This window comes from Salmo salar, chromosome 23 (assembly GCF_965601325.2).
Source record: "Salmo salar chromosome 23, fSalSal1, whole genome shotgun sequence".
Taxonomy (NCBI): domain Eukaryota; kingdom Metazoa; phylum Chordata; class Actinopteri; order Salmoniformes; family Salmonidae; genus Salmo; species Salmo salar.
The window spans coordinates 51961890-51985000 of record NC_138313.1 but is presented as its reverse complement, the minus strand read 5'-3'; the positions used below and the strand labels follow the sequence as shown (position 1 = coordinate 51985000).

General features: G+C 40.9%; 1 protein-coding gene across 1 annotated transcript in view; it reads right to left on the bottom strand.

Annotated features, from left to right (window-relative positions):
- The window catches only part of megf11 (multiple EGF-like-domains 11), a 369526-nt gene that overhangs the window by 8612 nt on the left and 337803 nt on the right, over nucleotides 1–23111 (bottom strand). The window contains exons 14-16 of the mRNA XM_045706373.2: nucleotides 2665–2793; nucleotides 1706–1834; nucleotides 91–327 (exon numbers count right to left, since the gene is read on the bottom strand). Coding sequence (XP_045562329.2) covers nucleotides 91–327; nucleotides 1706–1834; nucleotides 2665–2793 — 495 coding nt within the window. The remainder of the gene's footprint in view (nucleotides 1–90; nucleotides 328–1705; nucleotides 1835–2664; nucleotides 2794–23111) is intronic.

The following is a 23111-nucleotide window of genomic DNA, read 5'->3' as shown; positions in this document are numbered from 1 at the left end:
GGTCAGGGGTAGGGTCAGGTTTAGGGGTTAGGGGTTAGGGTTTAGGGGTTAGGGGTCAGGATTAGGGTTAGGGGTTAGGGGTCAACTCACCAGAATAGTCGGTGTTTGTTATCCTCAGGCCAGGTGTATATGCCACACTAGGCTGCATGTGATGTCCCTTGTCCCTCTGTCTCTGTCGGAACCAGACAAACAGGCTGAGCATAGCCATCATGATGAGGAGGAGGAGGAAGATGATGCCCATCACAGCCCCAGCTGATTGGTGCTCTGAACCTCCCCGCGCTGGACTGATCTTTGTGTAAGGGTTTAACTCCTCCATCATCAGAGCAGCTGGGGAGAGGAACACACACACGGACAAAGGGGGGAGGAGGTTAAGTGTGTGTGTGTTTGTTTGAGAGCCAGAGACAGAGAAAAGATAAAGCGATCGAAGATTGAAAGAGGGGGGCGAGAGACAGAGATACTACCCAGCAAACCAAAATTGGTTCTGTGAATGTTCACAGAACATTTGTTAGATCACAGCAAATGTTCTCACAACAACAACAAAATGTCCAGTTGTCCGGATGATTCAACAATATTTATTTTAAAGGTGAAAAAAATATATATATATATCGCCTGATGTTACAAGAAAGTTCCCAGAACACATTTAGTCTGTTCTTTAAAGGTTCCCATAACATGTAATTAGGTTGGGTTTGTCCTTTATAGGTTCCCAGAATGTTACATTTGGTTGTGGAAACGGTCTGGTGGGAACATCAAAAAAAGATATGTTCCCAAAACACAAAAACTGTCCAGTTGTAAAAAGAAATACACTATGAACATTATAAAAACGGACACATTTAATTATCACAACATTAAGGGAATGTCCTGTACAACTTAAAGATTGTCATCACAACTGAGCATATGTTGTGTTTTGGGAACCTATTTCTTGTGTAATCAACACACACTGTTCCCACAACCTAATTACATGTTCTGGGAAACTATAAAGGACAAACCTCAACCTAATTACATGTTCTGGGAAACTATAAAAGAACTCAGAAAGGCTGTTTTGTGATCATTCTTGCACCCGGATACAAACATTATCTGAAAGTCTATCACAGTGCCATCCGTTTTGTCACCAAAACCCCATATACTACCCACCACTGCGACCTGTACGCTCTCGTTGGCTGGCCCCTCGCTTCATACTCGTCGCAGGTGGACAGTTTTTTTTTTTTTTTTTTTTTTTGCATTGTGGGAACATATCTCTTGTCATGACCCCACAGTTGTACCACAACCTAATGAAACATTCTGGTAATAACCTATAAAGGACAAACAAATATGTTCTGGGAAGATTCTTGTAACATCAGGTGAACCTGTAGCAAGATGGCGCTGAAGAACACGGTAGACTTTTCCTCGAGCTCCTACAAAAAATTTGGAGGTTTGTACTTTTTCTGTTGGAACTCGGAGCATAAGAATTTCACTGTAACCTGTGACGACATCGCTGAGCCTGTGCACTGACTCATAAACTCATCTAAAATCAAATGTTTGTTGTTGTTGTTGTTGTTGTTGCAATAAATAGATTTGATCAAAAACATTCTCTGAATGTTTTTAAGGATGTTATCATCCTAATGTGAGATAATAAAAAAAAAAAAAAAAAAACGTAGCTAGAACTTAAAATGTGAATCTAATGTTCTGGGAATGTTTCCCGGGTTTGCTGGGTAGTATTTCTCCTCACCTTGATCACAGCGAATGCCTTTGTAGCCGATGCTGCAGTAGCAGGTTCCCGTCACGTAGTCGCAGGTGGCGTTGTTCATACAGTCACACAGCTGCTGGCAGCCGTGACCAAACGTACCAGGGGGACACTCTGAGACGGGGGGAGAGGAGCACACAGAAATCACTAAAAATACTGACAGAGCGGAAGAATGGGTAGGGCACTAGAATGGGTAGGGCACTAGAATGGGTAGGGCACTAGAATGGTAGTCCACTAGAATGGGTAGGGAACTAGAATGGGTAGTGCACTAGAATGGGTAGTGCACTAGAATGGGTAGTGCACTAGAATGGGTAGGGCACTAGAATGGGTAGGGCACTAGAATGGGTAGGGCACTAGAATGGGTAGTGCAATAGAATGGGTAGTGCACTAGAATGGGTAGTGCACTAGAATGGGTAGGGCACTAGAATGGGTAGGGCACTAGAATGGGTAGGGCACTAGAATGGGTAGTGCAATAGAATGGGTAGTGCACTAGAATGGGTAGTGCACTAGAATGGGTAGGGCACTAGAATGGGTAGGGCACTAGAATGGGTAGTGCAATAGAATGGGTAGTGCACTAGAATGGGTAGGGCACTAGAATGGGTAGGGCACTAGAATGGGTAGTGCACTAGAATGGGTAGTGCACTAGAATGGGTAGGGCACTAGAATGGGTAGGGCACTAGAATGGGTAGGGCACTAGAATGGGTAGTGCACTAGAATGGGTAAGGCACTAGAATGGGTAGTGCACTAGAATGGGTAGTGCACTAGAATGGGTAGGGAACTCACTCATTCGCCGACACAGAGCACATGATGGAACTACTCAGAGAGCTGAGTTATTACCAAAGATACTCTGAGATACAAGACGAGACAGAGTAACACTGATTGGTCAATTCATCGGGAAATGAATTGACCAATCAATTAACATGTGTAGATGTTGTTCCACTCACTCTGTTCACAGCTGGTCCCAATGAAGCCGGTGAGACAGGAACACTGTCCTGTCTTGTGATCACAGCTCCCGCCATTCTGACAACGACACACCTCGGTACAGTCTCTACCATAGAACCCTGATGGACAACCTGGTGCGGGGAGGGGGAGGGGGGAGGGAGAGAGAGACAGAGAGATAGTCAGACAGACAGAGAGATAGTCAGACAGACAGAGGTAGTCAGACAGAGAGATAGTCAGACAGACAGAGAGATAGTCAGACAGACAGAGGTAGTCAGACAGAGAGATAGTCAGACAGACAGAGAGATAGTCAGACAGACAGAGAGATAGTCAGACAGAGAGAGAGATAGTCAGACAGAGAGATAGTCAGACAGACAGAGAGATAGTCAGACAGACAGAGAGATAGTCAGACAGACAGAGGTAGTCAGACAGAGAGATAGTCAGACAGACAGAGAGATAGTCAGACAGACAGAGAGATAGTCAGACAGACAGAGAGATAGTCAGACAGACAGAGGTAGTCAGACGGAGAGATAGTCAGACAGACAGAGAGAGAGATAGTCAGTCAGACAGAGAGATAGACAGAAAGAGAGATAGTCAGACAGAAAGAGAGAGAGATAGTCAGACAGACAGAGAGATAGTCAGACAGACAGAGAGATAGTCAGACAGAGAGAGAGAGATAGTCAGACAGAGAAGAGAGATAGTCAGACAGAGAGAGAGAGATAGTCAGACAGAGAGAGAGAGATAGTCAGACAGAGAGAGAGAGATAGTCAGACAGAGAGAGAGAGATAGTCAGACAGAGAGAGAGAGATAGTCAGACAGAGAGAGAGAGATAGTCAGACAGAGAGAGAGAGATAGTCAGACAGAGAGAGAGAGATAGTCAGACAGAGAGAGAGAGATAGTCAGACAGAGAGAGAGAGATAGTCAGACAGAGAGAGAGAGATAGTCAGACAGAGAGAGAGAGATAGTCAGACAGAGAGAGAGAGATAGTCAGACAGAGAGAGAGAGATAGTCAGACAGAGAGAGAGAGAGAGAGATAGTCAGACAGAGAGAGAGAGATAGTCAGACAGAGAGAGAGATAGTCAGACAGAGAGAGAGATAGTCAGACAGAGAGAGAGATAGTCAGACAGAGAGAGAGAGATAGTCAGACAGACAGAGAGAGAGATAGTCAGACAGAGAGAGAGATAGTCAGACAGAGAGAGAGAGATAGTCAGACAGAGAGAGAGAGATAGTCAGACAGAGAGAGAGAGATAGTCAGACAGAGAGAGAGAGATAGTCAGACAGAGAGAGAGAGATAGTCAGACAGAGAGATAGTCAGACAGAGAGAGAGAGATAGTCAGACAGAGAGAGAGATAGTCAGACAGAGAGATAGTCAGACAGAGAGAGAGATAGTCAGACAGAGAGAGAGATAGTCAGACAGAGAGAGAGAGATAGTCAGACAGAGAGAGAGAGATAGTCAGACAGAGAGAGAGAGATAGTCAGACAGAGAGAGAGAGATAGTCAGACAGAGAGAGAGAGATAGTCAGACAGAGAGAGAGAGATAGTCAGACAGAGAGAGAGAGATAGTCAGACAGAGAGAGAGAGATAGTCAGACAGAGAGAGAGATAGTCAGACAGAGAGAGAGAGATAGTCAGACAGAGAGAGAGAGATAGTCAGACAGAGAGAGAGAGATAGTCAGACAGAGAGAGAGAGATAGTCAGACAGAGAGAGAGAGATAGTCAGACAGAGAGAGAGAGATAGTCAGACAGAGAGAGAGAGATAGTCAGACAGAGAGAGAGAGATAGTCAGACAGAGAGAGAGAGATAGTCAGAGAGAGAGAGAGAGAGATAGTCAGACAGAGAGAGAGAGATAGTCAGACAGAGAGAGAGATAGTCAGAGAGAGAGAGATAGTCAGAGAGAGAGAGAGAGATAGTCAGACAGAGAGAGAGAGATAGTCAGACAGAGAGAGAGAGAGAGATAGTCAGACAGAGAGAGAGAGAGAGAGAGATAGTCAGACAGAGAGAGAGATAGTCAGACAGAGAGAGAGAGAGATAGTCAGAGAGAGAGAGATAGTCAGACAGAGAGAGAGATAGTCAGACAGAGAGAGAGAGATAGTCAGACAGAGAGAGAGATAGTCAGACAGAGAGAGAGAGATAGTCAGACAGAGAGAGAGATAGTCAGACAGAGAGAGAGAGATAGTCAGACAGAGAGAGAGATAGTCAGACAGAGAGAGAGAGATAGTCAGACAGAGAGAGAGATAGTCAGACAGAGAGAGAGAGATAGTCAGACAGAGAGATAGAGATAGTCAGACAGAGAGAGAGAGATAGTCAGACAGAGAGAGAGAGATAGTCAGACAGAGAGAGAGAGATAGTCAGACAGAGAGAGAGAGATAGTCAGCATCAGTGTGACTGATCCAATAAATAATAATGCAGGAAAAGAGGTCAGTCATCATAATGCATCAAACAACACTGGGTGAGATTCAACAGACAGCAACATTGCTTCATTACATGATGTACCACATACACACCAAACCAGGGAACAACACCAAACCACAGAGAACAACACCAACCACAGATAACACCACCAAACCACAGAGAACAACACCAAACCACAGAGAACAACACCAAACCACAGAGAACAACACCAAACCAGAGAACAACACCAAACCAGAGAACACCACCAAACCACAGAGAACAACACCAAACCACAGAGAACAACACCAAACCAGAGAACAACACCAAACCAGAGAACAACACCAAACCACAGAGAACAACACCAAACCACAGAGAACAACACCAAACCAGAGAACAACACCAAACCAGATAACAACACCAAACCAGATAACAACACCAAACCACAGAGAACAACACCAAACCACAGAGAACAACACCAAACCAGAGAACAACACCAAACCAGAGAACAACACCAAACCAGATAACAACACCAAACCAGAGGACAACACCAAACCACAGAGAACAACACCAAACCAGAGGACAACACCAAACCACAGAGAACACCACCAAACCCCAGGGAACAACACCAAACCACAGAGAACAACACCAAACCACAGAGAACACCACCAAACCACAGAGAACAACACCAAACCACAGAGAACAACACCAAACCACAGAGAACAACACCAAACCAGAGAGAACAACACCAAACCAGAGAACAACACCAAACCAGAGAACAACACCAAACCACAGAGAACACCACCAAACCCCAGAGAACAACACCAAACCAGAGAGAACAACACCAAACCAGAGGACAACACCAAACCACAGAGAACAACACCAAACCAGAGAGAACAACACCAAACCAGAGGACAACACCAAACCACAGAGAACACCACCAAACCCCAGGGAACAACACCAAACCACAGAGAACACCACCAAACCACAGAGAACAACACCAAACCACAGAGAACAACACCAAACCAGAGAACAACACCAAACCACAGAGAACAACACCAAACCACAGAGAACAACACCAAACCACAGAGAACAACACCAAACCACAGAGAACAACACCAAACCACAGAGAACAACACCAAACCACAGAGAACACCACCACCAGAGACCACCACCCGAGAACACCACCAGAGCCACCAACCACAGAGAACAACACCAAACCACAGAGAACACCACCAAACCAGAGAACAACACCAAACCACAGAGAACAACACCAAACCAGAGAACACCACCAAACCAGAGAACAACACCAAACCACAGAGAACAACACAAACCAGAGAACAACACCAAACCAGAGAACAACACCAAACCAGAGAACAACACCAAACCACAGAGAACAACACCAAACCAGAGAACACCACCAAACCAGAGAACAACACCAAACCAGAGAGAACAACACCAAACCAGAGAACAACACCAAACCAGAGAACAACACCAAACCACAGAGAACAACACCAAACCAGAGAACAACACCAAACCACAGAGAACAACACCAAACCACAGAGAACAACACCAAACCACAGAGAACACCAAACCAGAGAACAACACCAAACCACAGAGAACACCACCAAACCACAGAGAACAACACCAAACCACAGAGAACAACACCAAACCAGAGAACAACACCAAACCACAGAGAACAACACCAAACCACAGAGAACAACACCAAACCAGAGAACAACACCAAACCAGATAACAACACCAAACCAGAGGACAACACCAAACCACAGAGAACAACACCAAACCAGAGGACAACACCAAACCACAGAGAACACCACCAAACCCCAGGGAACAACACCAAACCACAGAGAACAACACCAAACCACAGAGAACACCACCAAACCACAGAGAACAACACCAAACCACAGAGAACAACACCAAACCACAGAGAACAACACCAAACCAGAGAGAACAACACCAAACCAGAGAACAACACCAAACCAGAGAACAACACCAAACCACAGAGAACACCACCAAACCCCAGAGAACAACACCAAACCAGAGAGAACAACACCAAACCAGAGGACAACACCAAACCACAGAGAACAACACCAAACCAGAGAGAACAACACCAAACCAGAGGACAACACCAAACCACAGAGAACACCACCAAACCCCAGGGAACAACACCAAACCACAGAGAACACCACCAAACCACAGAGAACAACACCAAACCACAGAGAACAACACCAAACCAGAGAACAACACCAAACCACAGAGAACAACACCAAACCACAGAGAACAACACCAAACCACAGAGAACAACACCAAACCACAGAGAACAACACCAAACCACAGAGAACAACACCAAACCACAGAGAACAACACCAAACCACAGAGAACAACACCAAACCAGAGAACAACACCAAACCACAGAGAACAACACCAAACCAGAGAACAACACCAAACCACAGAGAACAACACCAAACCAGAGAACAACACCAAACCAGAGAACAACACCAAACCACAGAGAACAACACCAAACCAGAGAACAACACCAAACCAGAGAACAACACCAAACCAGAGAACAACACCAAACCACAGAGAACAACACCAAACCAGAGAACAACACCAAACCACAGAGAACAACACCAAACCACAGAGAACAACACCAAACCACAGAGAACACCAAACCAGAGAACAACACCAAACCACAGAGAACACCACCAAACCACAGAGAACAACACCAAACCAGAGAACAACACCAAACCAGAGAACAACACCAAACCACAGAGAACAACACCAAACCACAGAGAACAACACCAAACCAGAGAACAACACCAAACCACAGAGAACAACACCAAACCACAGAGAACAACACCAAACCACAGAGAACAACACCAAACCACAGAGAACAACACCAAACCACAGAGAACAACACCAAACCAGAGAACAACACCAACCAGAGAACACCACCAAACCAGAGAACAACACCAAACCACAGAGAACAACACCAAACCACAGAGAACAACACCAAACCAGAGAACAACACCAAACCAGAGAACAACACCAAACCAGAGAACAACACCAAACCACAGAGAACAACACCAAACCACAGAGAACAACACCAAACCACAGAGAACAACACCAAACCAGAGAACAACACCAAACCAGAGAACAACACCAAACCACAGAGAACAACACCAAACCAGAGAGAACAACACCAAACCACAGAGAACAACACCAAACCAGAGAGAACAACACCAAACCACAGAGAACAACACCAAACCACAGAGAACAACACCAAACCAGAGAGAACAACACCAAACCACAGAGAACAACACCAAACCAGAGACAACACACACCAAACCAGAGAACAACACCAAACCAGAGAACAACACCAAACCACAGAGAACAACACCAAACCACAGAGAACAACACCAAACCAGAGAACAACACCAAACCACAGAGAACAACACCAAACCAGAGAACAACACCAAACCACAGAGAACAACACCAAACCACAGAGAACACCACCAAACCAGAGAACAACACCAAACCACAGAGAACAACACCAAACCAGAGAACAACACCAAACCAGAGAACAACACCAAACCACAGAGAACAACACCAAACCAGAGAACAACACCAAACCACAGAGAACAACACCAAACCAGAGAACAACACCAAACCAGAGAGAACAACACCAAACCACAGAGAACACCACCAAACCACAGAGAACAACACCAAACCAGAGAACAACACCAAACCAGAGAGAACAACACCAAACCAGAGAACAACACCAAACCACAGAGAACAACACCAAACCAGAGAACAACACCAAACCACAGAGAACAACACCAAACCACAGAGAACAACACAAGTCACCAGGCATTGCAGCCCAGTAAGGACTGAACTATAATGGAGAGGGGAACATGGTAGGCTGTGGTTTCAACATCAGAGACAAAGGTTGACAGTCCATCAAATTCCTCATGAATAAACAAAATGCCTGTTTAATATGTGACTGATGAGGATCCTACAATGGCCTTAGTTTATTCAATGGTGCCTTCGCATTTAAATAATATAATTTTAACATTATATAATATACTAGGTGTGACATACTAGTAAAACTATATGTATATCTTTGTGCAATATTTTCATCCCACTGGATTACTATACTGTATACACTGCAGTACTGTCTACTGCAGTACCGTTAGCCTGCCAGTAGATGGCGCGGTGTGTCTCTGTGCTGCAATACCGTTAGCCTGCCAGTAGATGGCGCGGTGTGTCTCTGTGCTGCAATACCGTTAGCCTGCCAGTAGATGTCGCTGTGTGTCTCTGTGCTGCAGTACCGTTAGACTGCCAGAAGATGGCGCTGTGTGTCTGTGTGCTGCAGTACCGTTAGCCTGCCAGAAGATGGCACTGTGTGTCTCTGTGCTGCAGTACCGTTAGACTGCCAGTAGATGGCGCTGTGTCTCTGTGCTGCAGTACCGTTAGACTGCCAGTAGATGGCGCTGTGTGACTGTGTGCTGCAGTACCGTTAGCCTGCCAGTAGATGGCGCGGTGTGTCTCTGTGCTGCAGTACCGTTAGACTGCCAGTAGATGGCGCTGTGTGACTGTGCTGCAGTACCGTTAGCCTGCCAGTAGATGGCGCGGTGTGTCTCTGTGCTGCAATACCGTTAGCCTGCCAGTAGATGGCGCTGTGTGTCTGTGTGTGAGCTGACGGCTGTGCTGTGTGCTTTGAGACCTACACCAGGACTACACCTGCACTCATAAACTGACACAAAGGTATACACAAACACACACACACACACACACACACACACACACACACACACACACACACACACACACACACACACACACACACACACACACACACCACACACACACACACACACACACACAAACACACACACAAGCTTCAAACACACACACACATCAGTTATAGGACTTCCTGATTTGAACCAATACCAGACACCCTTAGTGTCTTATGTAAAGTGGGCTAAAAACACTATGATTGACTACTTACGATGGTAGATAAGAGTATATTATTTTTCATGGCATGATGGTTTAAAACATCTGATTCTAGTCGTTGCCATTGATTGATATATAACTCATGTCTGTTTCAGACAGAGAGATCAAAGCTTGAGAAAGAGAGTCGTAAAGAGAGAGAGAGACAATGGGAATAGAGAGAACGAGAGAAAGGGGGAGAGAGAGAGAAAGAAAGAGAGAGAGAGAGACAGACAGAGAGAGAGAGAGACAGAGAGAGAGAGAGAGAGAGTCGTAAAGAGAGAGACAATGGGAATAGAGAGAACGAGAGAAAGGGGGAGAGAGAGAGAGAGAGAGAGAGAGAGAGAGAGAGAGAGAGAGAGAGAGAGAGAGAGAGAGTCGTAAAGAGAGACAATGGGAATAGAGAGAACGAGAGAAAGGGGGAGAGAGAGAGAGAGAGAGAGTCGTAAAGAGAGAGACAATGGGAATAGAGAGAACGAGAGAAAGGGGGAGAGAGAGAGAGAGAGAGAGAGAGAGAGAGAGAGAGAGAGAGAGAGAGAGAGAGAGAGAGAGAGAGAGAAGACAGTCGTAAAGAGAGAGACAATGGGAATAGAGAGAACGAGAGAAAGGGGGAGAGAGAGAGAGAGAAAGAGAGAGAGAGAGAGACAGACAGAGAGAGAGAGAGACAGAGAGAGAGAGAGAGAGTCGTAAAGAGAGAGACAATGGGAATAGAGAGAACGAGAGAAAGGGGGAGAGAGAGAGAGAGAGAGAGAGAGAGAGAGTCGTAAAGAGAGACAATGGGAATAGAGAGAACGAGAGAAAGGGGGAGAGAGAGAGAGAGAGAGAGAGTCGTAAAGAGAGAGACAATGGGAATAGAGAGAACGAGAGAAAGGGGGAGAGAGAGAGAGAGAGAGAGAGAGAGAGAGAGAGAAAGAGAGTCGTAAAGAGAGAGACAATGGGAATAGAGAGAACGAGAGAAAGGGGGAGAGAGAGAGAGAGAGAGAGAGAGAGAGAGAGAGAGAGAGAGAGAGAGAGAGTCGTAAAGAGAGACAATGGGAATAGAGAGAACGAGAGAAAGGGGGAGAGAGAGAGAGAGAGAGAGTCGTAAAGAGAGAGACAATGGGAATAGAGAGAACGAGAGAAAGGGGGAGAGAGAGAGAGAGAGAGAGAGAGAAAGAGAGTCGTAAAGAGAGAGACAATGGGAATAGAGAGAACGAGAGAAAGGGGGAGAGAGAGAGAGAGAGAGAGAGAGAGAGAGAGAGAGAGAGAGAGAGAGGAAAGAGAGATGGACCCACTGATTGCCTTCTAGGTTAAAGAGCTGGTATTCCTATCCACCAAACTACCAGGTGTTACACAGGGAAGAGACTCAGGGGGTATGCTAATTTGGTATAGAGCAGACCTATGTTACATCTGGCTAGAAATTAATAAGGTAATAATCTCAACAGAAAATGTCCACCTGTGTGCAATCTAAGTGTCACATGATCTGTCACATGATCTCACTATATATACACCTGTTGTGAAAGGCCCCAGAGTCTGCAACACCACTAAGCAAGCGGCACCATGAAGACCAAGGAGCTCTCCCAACAGGTCAGGGACAAAGATGTGGAGAAGTACAGATCATGGTTGAGTTATAAAGAAAAGATCAGAAACTTTGAACATCCCACGGAGCACCGTTAAAGAGAGGGCTTAAAGAAAAAAATAAGCAAACATGTTTGGTGTTCGCCAACAGGCATGTGGGAGACTCCCCAAACATATGGAAGAAGGTACTCTGGTTACATGAGACTAAAATTGAGCTTTTTGGCCATCAAGGAAAACGCTATGTCTGGTGCAAACTCAACACCTCTCATCACCCGGAGAATACTATCCCCACAGTGAAGCATGGTGGTGGCAGCATCATGCTGTGGGGATGTTTTTCATCAGCAGGGACTGGAAAACTGCTTAGAATTTAAGGAATGATGGATGGCACTAAATACAGGGAAATTCTTGAGGGAAACCTGTTTCAGTCTTACAGAGATTTGAGACTGGGACGGAGGTTCACCTTCCAGCAGGACAGTGACCCTAAGCATACTGCTAAAGCAACATTCGAGTGGTTTAAGGGGAAACATTTAAATGTCTTGGAATGGCCTAGTCAAAGCCCAGACCTCAATCCAATTGAGAATCTGTGGTATGACTTAAAGATTGCTGTACACCAGCAGGAACCCATCCAACTTGAAGGAGCTGGAGCAGTTTAGCCTTGAAGAATGGGCAAAAATCCCAGTGGCTAAATGTGCCAAGCTTATAGAGACATACCCCAAGAGACTTGCAGCTGTAATTGCTGCAAAAGGTGGCTCTACAAAGTATTGACTTTGGGGGGGTGAATAGTTATGCACGCTCAAGTTTTCTGTTTTTTTTTGGTCTTATTTCTTGTTTGTTTCACAATAAAAAATAATTTGCATCTTCAAAGTGGTAGGCATGTTGTGTAAATCAAATGATACAACCCCTCCAAAAAATCTATTTTAATTCCAGGTTGTAAGGCAATAAAATAGGAAAAATGCCACAGGGGTGAATACTTTCGCAAGCCACTGTATTTTCCCCCACTAGAATCCCCATACTTTAATGAAGACAGCTTCTCCATCCTACATATATCCCTCCACTAGAATCCCCATACTTTAATGAAGACAGCTTCTCCATCCTACATATATCCCTCCACTAGAATCCCCCATACTTTAATGAAGACAGCTTCTCCATCCTACCTATATCCCTCCACTAGAATCCCCCATACTATAATGAAGACAGCTTCTCCATCCTACATATATCCCTCCACTAGAATCCCCCATACTTTAATGAAGACAGCTTCTCCATCCTACCTATATCCCCCCACTAGAATCCCCATACTATAATGAAGACAGCTTCTCCATCCTACCTATATCCCCCCACTAGAATCATACTATAATGAAGACAGCTTCTCCATCCTACCTATATCCCCCCACTAGAATCCCCATACTATAATGAAGACAGCTTCTCCATCCTACATATATCCCTCCACTAGAATCCCCATACTATAATGAAGACAGCTTCTCCATCCTACCTATATCCCTCCACTAGAATCCCCATACTATAATGAAGACAGCTTCTCCATCCTACCTATATCCCTCCACTAGAATCCCCATACTTTAATGAAGACAGCTTCTCCATCCTACCTATATCCCCCCACTAGAATCCCCATACTTTAATGAAGACAGCTTCTCCATCCTACCTATATCCCTCCACTAGAATCCCCCATACTTTAATGAAGACAGCTTCTCCATCCTACCTATATCCCCCCACTAGAATCCCCATACTATAATGAAGACAGCTTCTCCATACTACCTATATCCCCCCACTAGAATCCCCATACTTTAATGAAGACAGCTTCTCCATCCTACCTATATCCCTCCACTAGAATCCCCCATACTTTAATGAAGACAGCTTCTCCATCCTACCTATATCCTCCCACTAGAATCCCCATACTTTAATGAAGACAGCTTCTCCATCCTACCTATATCCCCCCACTAGAATCCCCATACTATAATGCAGACAGCTTCTCCATCCTACCTATATCCCTCCACTAGAATCCCCATACTTTAATGAAGACAGCTTCTCCATCCTACCTATATCCCCCCACTAGAATCCCCATACTATAATGAAGACAGCTTCTCCATCCTACATATATCCCTCCACTAGAATCCCCATACTATAATGAAGACAGCTTCTCCATCCTGGAGGGGGGAAATCAATCATTTCCAGACCCAGGGAGATGTACTAGTCTGTGGCGACCTAAATGCCAGAACTGGACAAGAACCTGACACCCTCAGCACACAGGAGGACAAACACCTACCTGGAGGTGACAGCATTCCCTCCCCCATACGCCCCCCCAGACACAACTAGGACCACATAACCAAACAAAAACCTGCCACAACTCCTGCTGCTCTGTCACACGCTGGGTCTGTACATAGTCAATACCTATGGTAGGTACACCTATAGCTCTGTCTCACGCTGGGTCTGTACATAGTCAATACCTATGGTAGGTACACCTATAGCTCTGTCTCACGCTGGGTCTGTACATAGTCAATACCTATGGTAGGTACACCTATAGCTCTGTCTCACGCTGGGTCTGTACATAGTCAATACCTATGGTAGGTACACCTATAGCTCTGTCTCACGCTGGGTCTGTACATAGTCAATACCTATGGTAGGTACACCTATAGCTCTGTCTCACGCTGGGTCTGTACATAGTCAATACCTATGGTAGGTACACCTATAGCTCTGTCTCACGCTGGGTCTGTACATAGTCAATACCTATGGTAGGTACACCTATAGCTCTGTCACACGCTGGGTCTGTACATAGTCAATACCTATGGTAGGTACACCTATAGCTCTGTCACACGCTGGGTCTGTACATAGTCAATACCTATGGTAGGTACACCTATAGCTCTGTCTCACGCTGGGTCTGTACATAGTCAATACCTATGGTAGGTACACCTATAGCTCTGTCTCACGCTGGGTCTGTACATAGTCAATACCTATGGTAGGTACACCTATAGCTCTGTCGCACGCTGGGTCTGTACATAGTCAATACCTACGGTAGGTCACCTATAGCTCTGTCTCACGCTGGGTCTGTACATAGTCAATACCTATGGTAGGTACACCTATAGCTCTGTCGAACGCTGGGTCTGTACATAGTCAATACCTATGGTAGGTACACCTATAGCTCTGTCACACGCTGGGTCTGTACATAGTCAATACCTATGGTAGGTACACCTATAGCTCTGTCTCACGCTGGGTCTGTACATAGTCAATACCTATGGTAGGTACACCTATAGCTCTGTCTCACGCTGGGTCTGTACATAGTCAATACCTATGGTAGGTACACCTATAGCTCTGTCTCACGCTGGGTCTGTACATAGTCAATACCTATGGTAGGTACACCTATAGCTCTGTCACACGCTGGGTCTGTACATAGTCAATACCTATGGTAGGTACACCTATAGCTCTGTCGCACGCTGGGTCTGTACATAGTCAATACCTATGGTAGGTACACCTATAGCTCTGTCTCACGCTGGGTCTGTACATAGTCAATACCTATGGTAGGTACACCTATAGCTCTGTCTCACGCTGGGTCTGTACATAGTCAATACCTATGGTAGGTACACCTATAGCTCTGTCTCACGCTGGGTCTGTACATAGTCAATACCTATGGTAGGTACACCTATAGCTCTGTCACACGCTGGGTCTGTACATAGTCAATACCTATGGTAGGTACACCTATAGCTCTGTCGCACGCTGGGTCTGTACATAGTCAATGGTAGGCTTTGAGGGCACTCCTACGGTAGGTACACCTATATCTCTTGGCAGCAGTACTGTAGACTACTTTATCACTGACCTCAACCCAGAGTCTCTCAGAGTGTTCACAGTCAGTCCACTGACACCCCTATCAGACCACAGCAAAATCACAGTCTACTTGAAAAGAGCAATACTCAGCCATGAGGCATCGAAGTCGAACAAACTGTGTAATATAAAGAAATGCTATAGATAGAAGGAGGGTAGTGTAGAAACCTACCAAAAAACAATAGACCAACAACAAATCCAATCCCTCCAAAACAACGGCCTGGACAAAATGTTTCCCTGCAATAGTGAAGGTGTAAACTGAGCATTAGGAAGCCTGAACAGTATATTTGACCTATCAGCTAACATATCAAATTAAAACAATTCCAGCAGAATACTAACAACAAGGAGAAATGGTTTGATGAAAAATGTAAAAAACCTAAGAGAAAGAAATTGAGAAACCCGTCCAACCCAAAATACAGAGACCCAGAAAACCGGAGTCTACACCTTCACTACGGTGAATCACTAAAACAATACAGAAATACACTACGGACAAAGAAGGAACAGCAGGTCAGAAATCAGCTCAATGTAATTGAAGAATCCATAGAATCTAACCACTTCTGGGATAATTGGAAAACACTCTAAACATCAACATTACGAAGAGTTATCTATCCAAAACAACAACACATAGAGTTATCTATCCAAAACAACAACACATAGAGTTATCTATCCAAAACAACAACACATAGAGTTATCTATCCAAAACAACAACACATAGAGTTATCTATCCAAAACAACAACACATAGAGTTATCTATCCAAAACAACAACACATAGAGTTATCTATCCAAAACAACAACACATAGAGTTATCTATCCAAAACAACAACACATAGAGTTATCTATCCAAAACAACAACACATAGAGTTATCTATCCAAAACAACAACACATAGAGTTATCTATCCAAAACAACAACACATAGAGTTATCTATCCAAAACAACAACACATAGAGTTATCTATCCAAAACAACAACACATAGAGTTATCTATCCAAAACAACAACACATAGAGTTATCTATCCAAAACAACAACATGAAGAGTTATCTATCCAAAACAACAACACATAGAGTTATCTATCCAAAACAACAACACATAGAGTTATCTATCCAAAACAACAACACATAGAGTTATCTATCCAAAACAACAACACATAGAGTTATCTATCCAAAACAACAACACATAGAGTTATCTATCCAAAACAACAACACATAGAGTTATCTACCCAAAACAACAACACATAGAGTTATCTATCCAAAACAACAACACGAAGAGTTATCTATCCAAAACAACAACACATAGAGTTATCTATCCAAAACAACAACACATAGAGTTATCTATCCAAAACAACAACACATAGAGTTATCTATCCAAAACAACAACACATAGAGTTATCTATCCAAAACAACAACACATAGAGTTATCTATCCAAAACAACAACACATAGAGTTATCTATCCAAAACAACAACACATAGAGTTATCTATCCAAAACAACAACACATAGAGTTATCTATCCAAAACAACAACACAGAGTTATCTATCCAAAACAACAACACATAGAGTTATCTATCCAAAACAACAACACATAGAGTTATCTATCCAAAACAACAACACATAGAGTTATCTATCCAAAACAACAACACATAGAGTTATCTATCCAAAACAACAACACATAGAGTTATCTATCCAAAACAACAACACATAGAGTTATCTATCCAAAACAACAACACATAGAGTTATCTACCCAAAACAACAACACATAGAGTTATCTATCCAAAACAACAACATGAAGAGTTATCTATCCAAAACAACAACACATAGAGTTATCTATCCAAAACAACAACACATACAGTTATCTATCCAAAACAACAACACATAGAGTTATCTATCCAAAACAACAACATGAAGAGTTATCTATCCAAAACAACAACACATAGAGTTATGTATCCAAAACAACAACACATAGAGTTATCTATCCAAAACAACAACACATAGAGTTATCTATCCAAAACAACAACACATAGAGTTATCTATCCAAAACAACAACACATAGAGTTATCTATCCAAAACAACAACACATAGAGTTATCTATCCAAAACAACAACATGAAGAGTTATCTATCCAAAACAATAACACATAGAGTTATCTATCCAAAACAACAACATGAAGAGTTATCTATCCAAAACAACAACATGAAGAGTTATCTATCCAAAACAACAACATGAAGAGTTATCTATCCAAAACAACAACATGAAGAGTTATCTATCCAAAACAACAACACATAGAGTTATCTATCCAAAACAACAACACATATAGTTATGTATCCAAAACAACAACACATAGAGTTATCTATCCAAAACAACAACATGAAGAGTTATCTATCCAAAACAACAACACATAGAGTTATCTATCCAAAACAACAACACATAGAGTTATCTATCCAAAACAACAACACATAGAGTTATCTATCCAAAACAACAACACATAGAGTTATCTATCCAAAACAACAACACATAGAGTTATCTATCCAAAACAACAACATGAAGAGTTATCTATCCAAAACAACAACACATAGAGTTATCTATCCAAAACAACAACACATAGAGTTATCTATCCAAAACAACAACACATAGAGTTATCTATCCAAAACAACAACATGAAGAGTTATCTATCCAAAACAACAACATGGAGAGTTATCTATCCAAAACAACAACACATAGAGTTATCTATCCAAAACAACAACACATAGAGTTATCTATCCAAAACAACAACACATAGAGTTATCTATCCAAAACAACAACACATAGAGTTATCTATCCAAAACAACAACACATAGAGTTATCTATCCAAAACAACAACACATAGAGTTATCTATCCAAAACAACAACACATAGAGTTATCTATCCAAAACAACAACACATAGAGTTATCTATCCAAAACAACAACACATAGAGTTATCTATCCAAAACAACAACACATAGAGTTATCTATCCAAAACAACAACACATAGAGTTATCTATCCAAAACAACAACACATAGAGTTATCTATCCAAAACAACAACACATAGAGTTATCTATCCAAAACAACAACATGAAGAGTTATCTATCCAAAACAACAACACATAGAGTTATCTATCCAAAACAACAACACATAGAGTTATCTATCCAAAACAACAACACATAGAGTTATCTATCCAAAACAACAACACATAGAGTTATCTATCCAAAACAACAACACATAGAGTTATCTATCCAAAACAACAACACATAGAGTTATCTATCCAAAACAACAACACATAGAGTTATCTATCCAAAACAACAACACATAGAGTTATCTATCCAAAACAACAACACATAGAGTTATCTATCCAAAACAACAACACATAGAGTTATCTATCCAAAACAACAACACATAGAGTTATCTATCCAAAACAACAACACATAGAGTTATCTATCCAAAACAACAACACATAGAGTTATCTATCCAAAACAACAACACATAGAGTTATCTATCCAAAACAACAACACATAGAGTTATCTATCCAAAACAACAACACATAGAGTTATCTATCCAAAACAACAACACATAGAGTTATCTATCCAAAACAACAACACATAGAGTTATCTATCCAAAACAACAACACATAGAGTTATCTATCCAAAACAACAACACATAGAGTTATCTATCCAAAACAACAACACATAGAGTTATCTATCCAAAACAACAACACATAGAGTTATCTATCCAAAACAACAACACATAGAGTTATCTATCCAAAACAACAACACATAGAGTTATCTATCCAAAACAACAACACATAGAGTTATCTATCCAAAACAACAACACATAGAGTTATCTATCCAAAACAACAACACATAGAGTTATCTATCCAAAACAACAACACATAGAGTTATCTATCCAAAACAACAACACATAGAGTTATCTATCCAAAACAACAACACATAGAGTTATCTATCCAAAACAACAACACATAGAGTTATCTATCCAAAACAACAACACATAGAGTTATCTATCCAAAACAACAACACATAGAGTTATCTATCCAAAACAACAACACATAGAGTTATCTATCCAAAACAACAACACATAGAGTTATCTATCCAAAACAACAACATGAAGAGTTATCTATCCAAAACAACAACACATAGAGTTATCTATCCAAAACAACAACACATAGAGTTATCTATCCAAAACAACAACACATAGAGTTATCTATCCAAAACAACAACACATAGAGTTATCTATCCAAAACAACAACATGAAGAGTTATCTATCCAAAACAACAACACATAGAGTTATCTATCCAAAACAACAACACATAGAGTTATCTATCCAAAACAACAACACATAGAGTTATCTATCCAAAACAACAACACATAGAGTTATCTATCCAAAACAACAACATGAAGAGTTATCTATCCAAAACAACAACACATAGAGTTATCTATCCAAAACAACAACACATAGAGTTATCTATCCAAAACAACAACACATAGAGTTATCTATCCAAAACAACAACACATAGAGTTATCTATCCAAAACAACAACACATAGAGTTATCTATCCAAAACAACAACACATAGAGTTATCTATCCAAAACAACAACACATAGAGTTATCTATCCAAAACAACAACACATAGAGTTATCTATCCAAAACAACAACACATAGAGTTATCTATCCAAAACAACAACACATAGAGTTATCTATCCAAAACAACAACACATAGAGTTATCTATCCAAAACAACAACACATAGAGTTATCTATCCAAAACAACAACACATAGAGTTATCTATCCAAAACAACAACACATAGAGTTATCTATCCAAAACAACAACACATGAGAGTTATCTATCCAAAACAACAACACATAGAGTTATCTATCCAAAACAACAACACATAGAGTTATCTATCCAAAACAACAACACATAGAGTTATCTATCCAAAACAACAACACATAGAGTTATCTATCCAAAACAACAACACATAGAGTTATCTATCCAAAACAACAACACATAGAGTTATCTATCCAAAACAACAACACATAGAGTTATCTATCCAAAACAACAACACATAGAGTTATCTATCCAAAACAACAACACATAGAGTTATCTATCCAAAACAACAACACATAGAGTTATCTATCCAAAACAACAACACATAGAGTTATCTATCCAAAACAACAACACATAGAGTTATCTATCCAAAACAACAACACATAGAGTTATCTATCCAAAACAACAACACATAGAGTTATCTATCCAAAACAACAACATGAAGAGTTATCTATCCAAAACAACAACACATAGAGTTATCTATCCAAAACAACAACACATAGAGTTATCTATCCAAAACAACAACACATAGAGTTATCTATCCAAAACAACAACACATAGAGTTATCTATCCAAAACAACAACACATAGAGTTATCTATCCAAAACAACAACACATAGAGTTATCTATCCAAAACAACAACACATAGAGTTATCTATCCAAAACAACAACACATAGAGTTATCTATCCAAAACAACAACACATAGAGTTATCTATCCAAAACAACAACACATAGAGTTATCTATCCAAAACAACAACACATAGAGTTATCTATCCAAAACAACAACACATAGAGTTATCTATCCAAAACAACAACACATAGAGTTATCTATCCAAAACAACAACACATAGAGTTATCTATCCAAAACAACAACACATAGAGTTATCTATCCAAAACAACAACACATAGAGTTATCTATCCAAAACAACAACACATAGAGTTATCTATCCAAAACAACAACACATAGAGTTATCTATCCAAAACAACAACACATAGAGTTATCTATCCAAAACAACAACACATAGAGTTATCTATCCAAAACAACAACACATAGAGTTATCTATCCAAAACAACAACACATAGAGTTATCTATCCAAAACAACAACACATAGAGTTATCTATCCAAAACAACAACACATAGAGTTATCTATCCAAAACAACAACATGAAGAGTTATCTATCCAAAACAACAACACATAGAGTTATCTATCCAAAACAACAACACATAGAGTTATCTATCCAAAACAACAACACATAGAGTTATCTATCCAAAACAACAACACATAGAGTTATCTATCCAAAACAACAACATGAAGAGTTATCTATCCAAAACAACAACACATAGAGTTATCTATCCAAAACAACAACACATAGAGTTATCTATCCAAAACAACAACACATAGAGTTATCTATCCAAAACAACAACACATAGAGTTATCTATCCAAAACAACAACACATAGAGTTATCTATCCAAAACAACAACACATAGAGTTATCTATCCAAAACAACAACACATAGAGTTATCTATCCAAAACAACAACACATAGAGTTATCTATCCAAAACAACAACACATAGAGTTATCTATCCAAAACAACAACACATAGAGTTATCTATCCAAAACAACAACACATAGAGTTATCTATCCAAAACAACAACACATAGAGTTATCTATCCAAAACAACAACACATAGAGTTATCTATCCAAAACAACAACACATAGAGTTATCTATCCAAAACAACAACACATAGAGTTATCTATCCAAAACAACAACACATAGAGTTATCTATCCAAAACAACAACACATAGAGTTATCTATCCAAAACAACAACACATAGAGTTATCTATCCAAAACACACCGGCACCACACACTGAAGAGTTATCTATCCAAAACAACAACACATAGAGTTATCTATCCAAAACAACAACACATAGAGTTATCTATCCAAAACAACAACACATAGAGTTATCTATCCAAAACAACAACACATAGAGTTATCTATCCAAAACAACAACACATGAGAGTTATCTATCCAAAACAACAACACATAGAGTTATCTATCCAAAACAACAACACATAGAGTTATGTATCCAAAACAACAACAGGAAGAGTTATCTATCCAAAACAACAACACATAGAGTTATCTATCCAAAACAACAACACAGAGTTATCTATCCAAAACAACAACACATAGAGTTATCTATCCAAAACAACAACACATAGAGTTATCTATCCAAAACAACAACACATAGAGTTATCTATCCAAAACAACAACACATAGAGTTATCTATCCAAAACAACAACACATAGAGTTATCTATCCAAAACAACAACATGAAGAGTTATCTATCCAAAACAACAACATGGAGAGTTATCTATCCAAAACAACAACACATAGAGTTATCTATCCAAAACAACAACACATAGAGTTATCTATCCAAAACAACAACACATAGAGTTATCTATCCAAAACAACACACATGAGAGTTATCTATCCAAAACAACAACACATAGAGTTATCTATCCAAAACAACAACACATAGAGTTATCTATCCAAAACAACAACACATAGAGTTATCTATCCAAAACAACAACACATAGAGTTATCTATCCAAAACAACAACATGGAGAGTTATCTATCCAAAACAACAACACATAGAGTTATCTATCCAAAACAACAACATGAAGAGTTATCTATCCAAAACAACAACACATAGAGTTATCTATCCAAAACAACAACACATAGAGTTATCTATCCAAAACAACAACACATAGAGTTATCTATCCAAAACAACAACACATAGAGTTATCTATCCA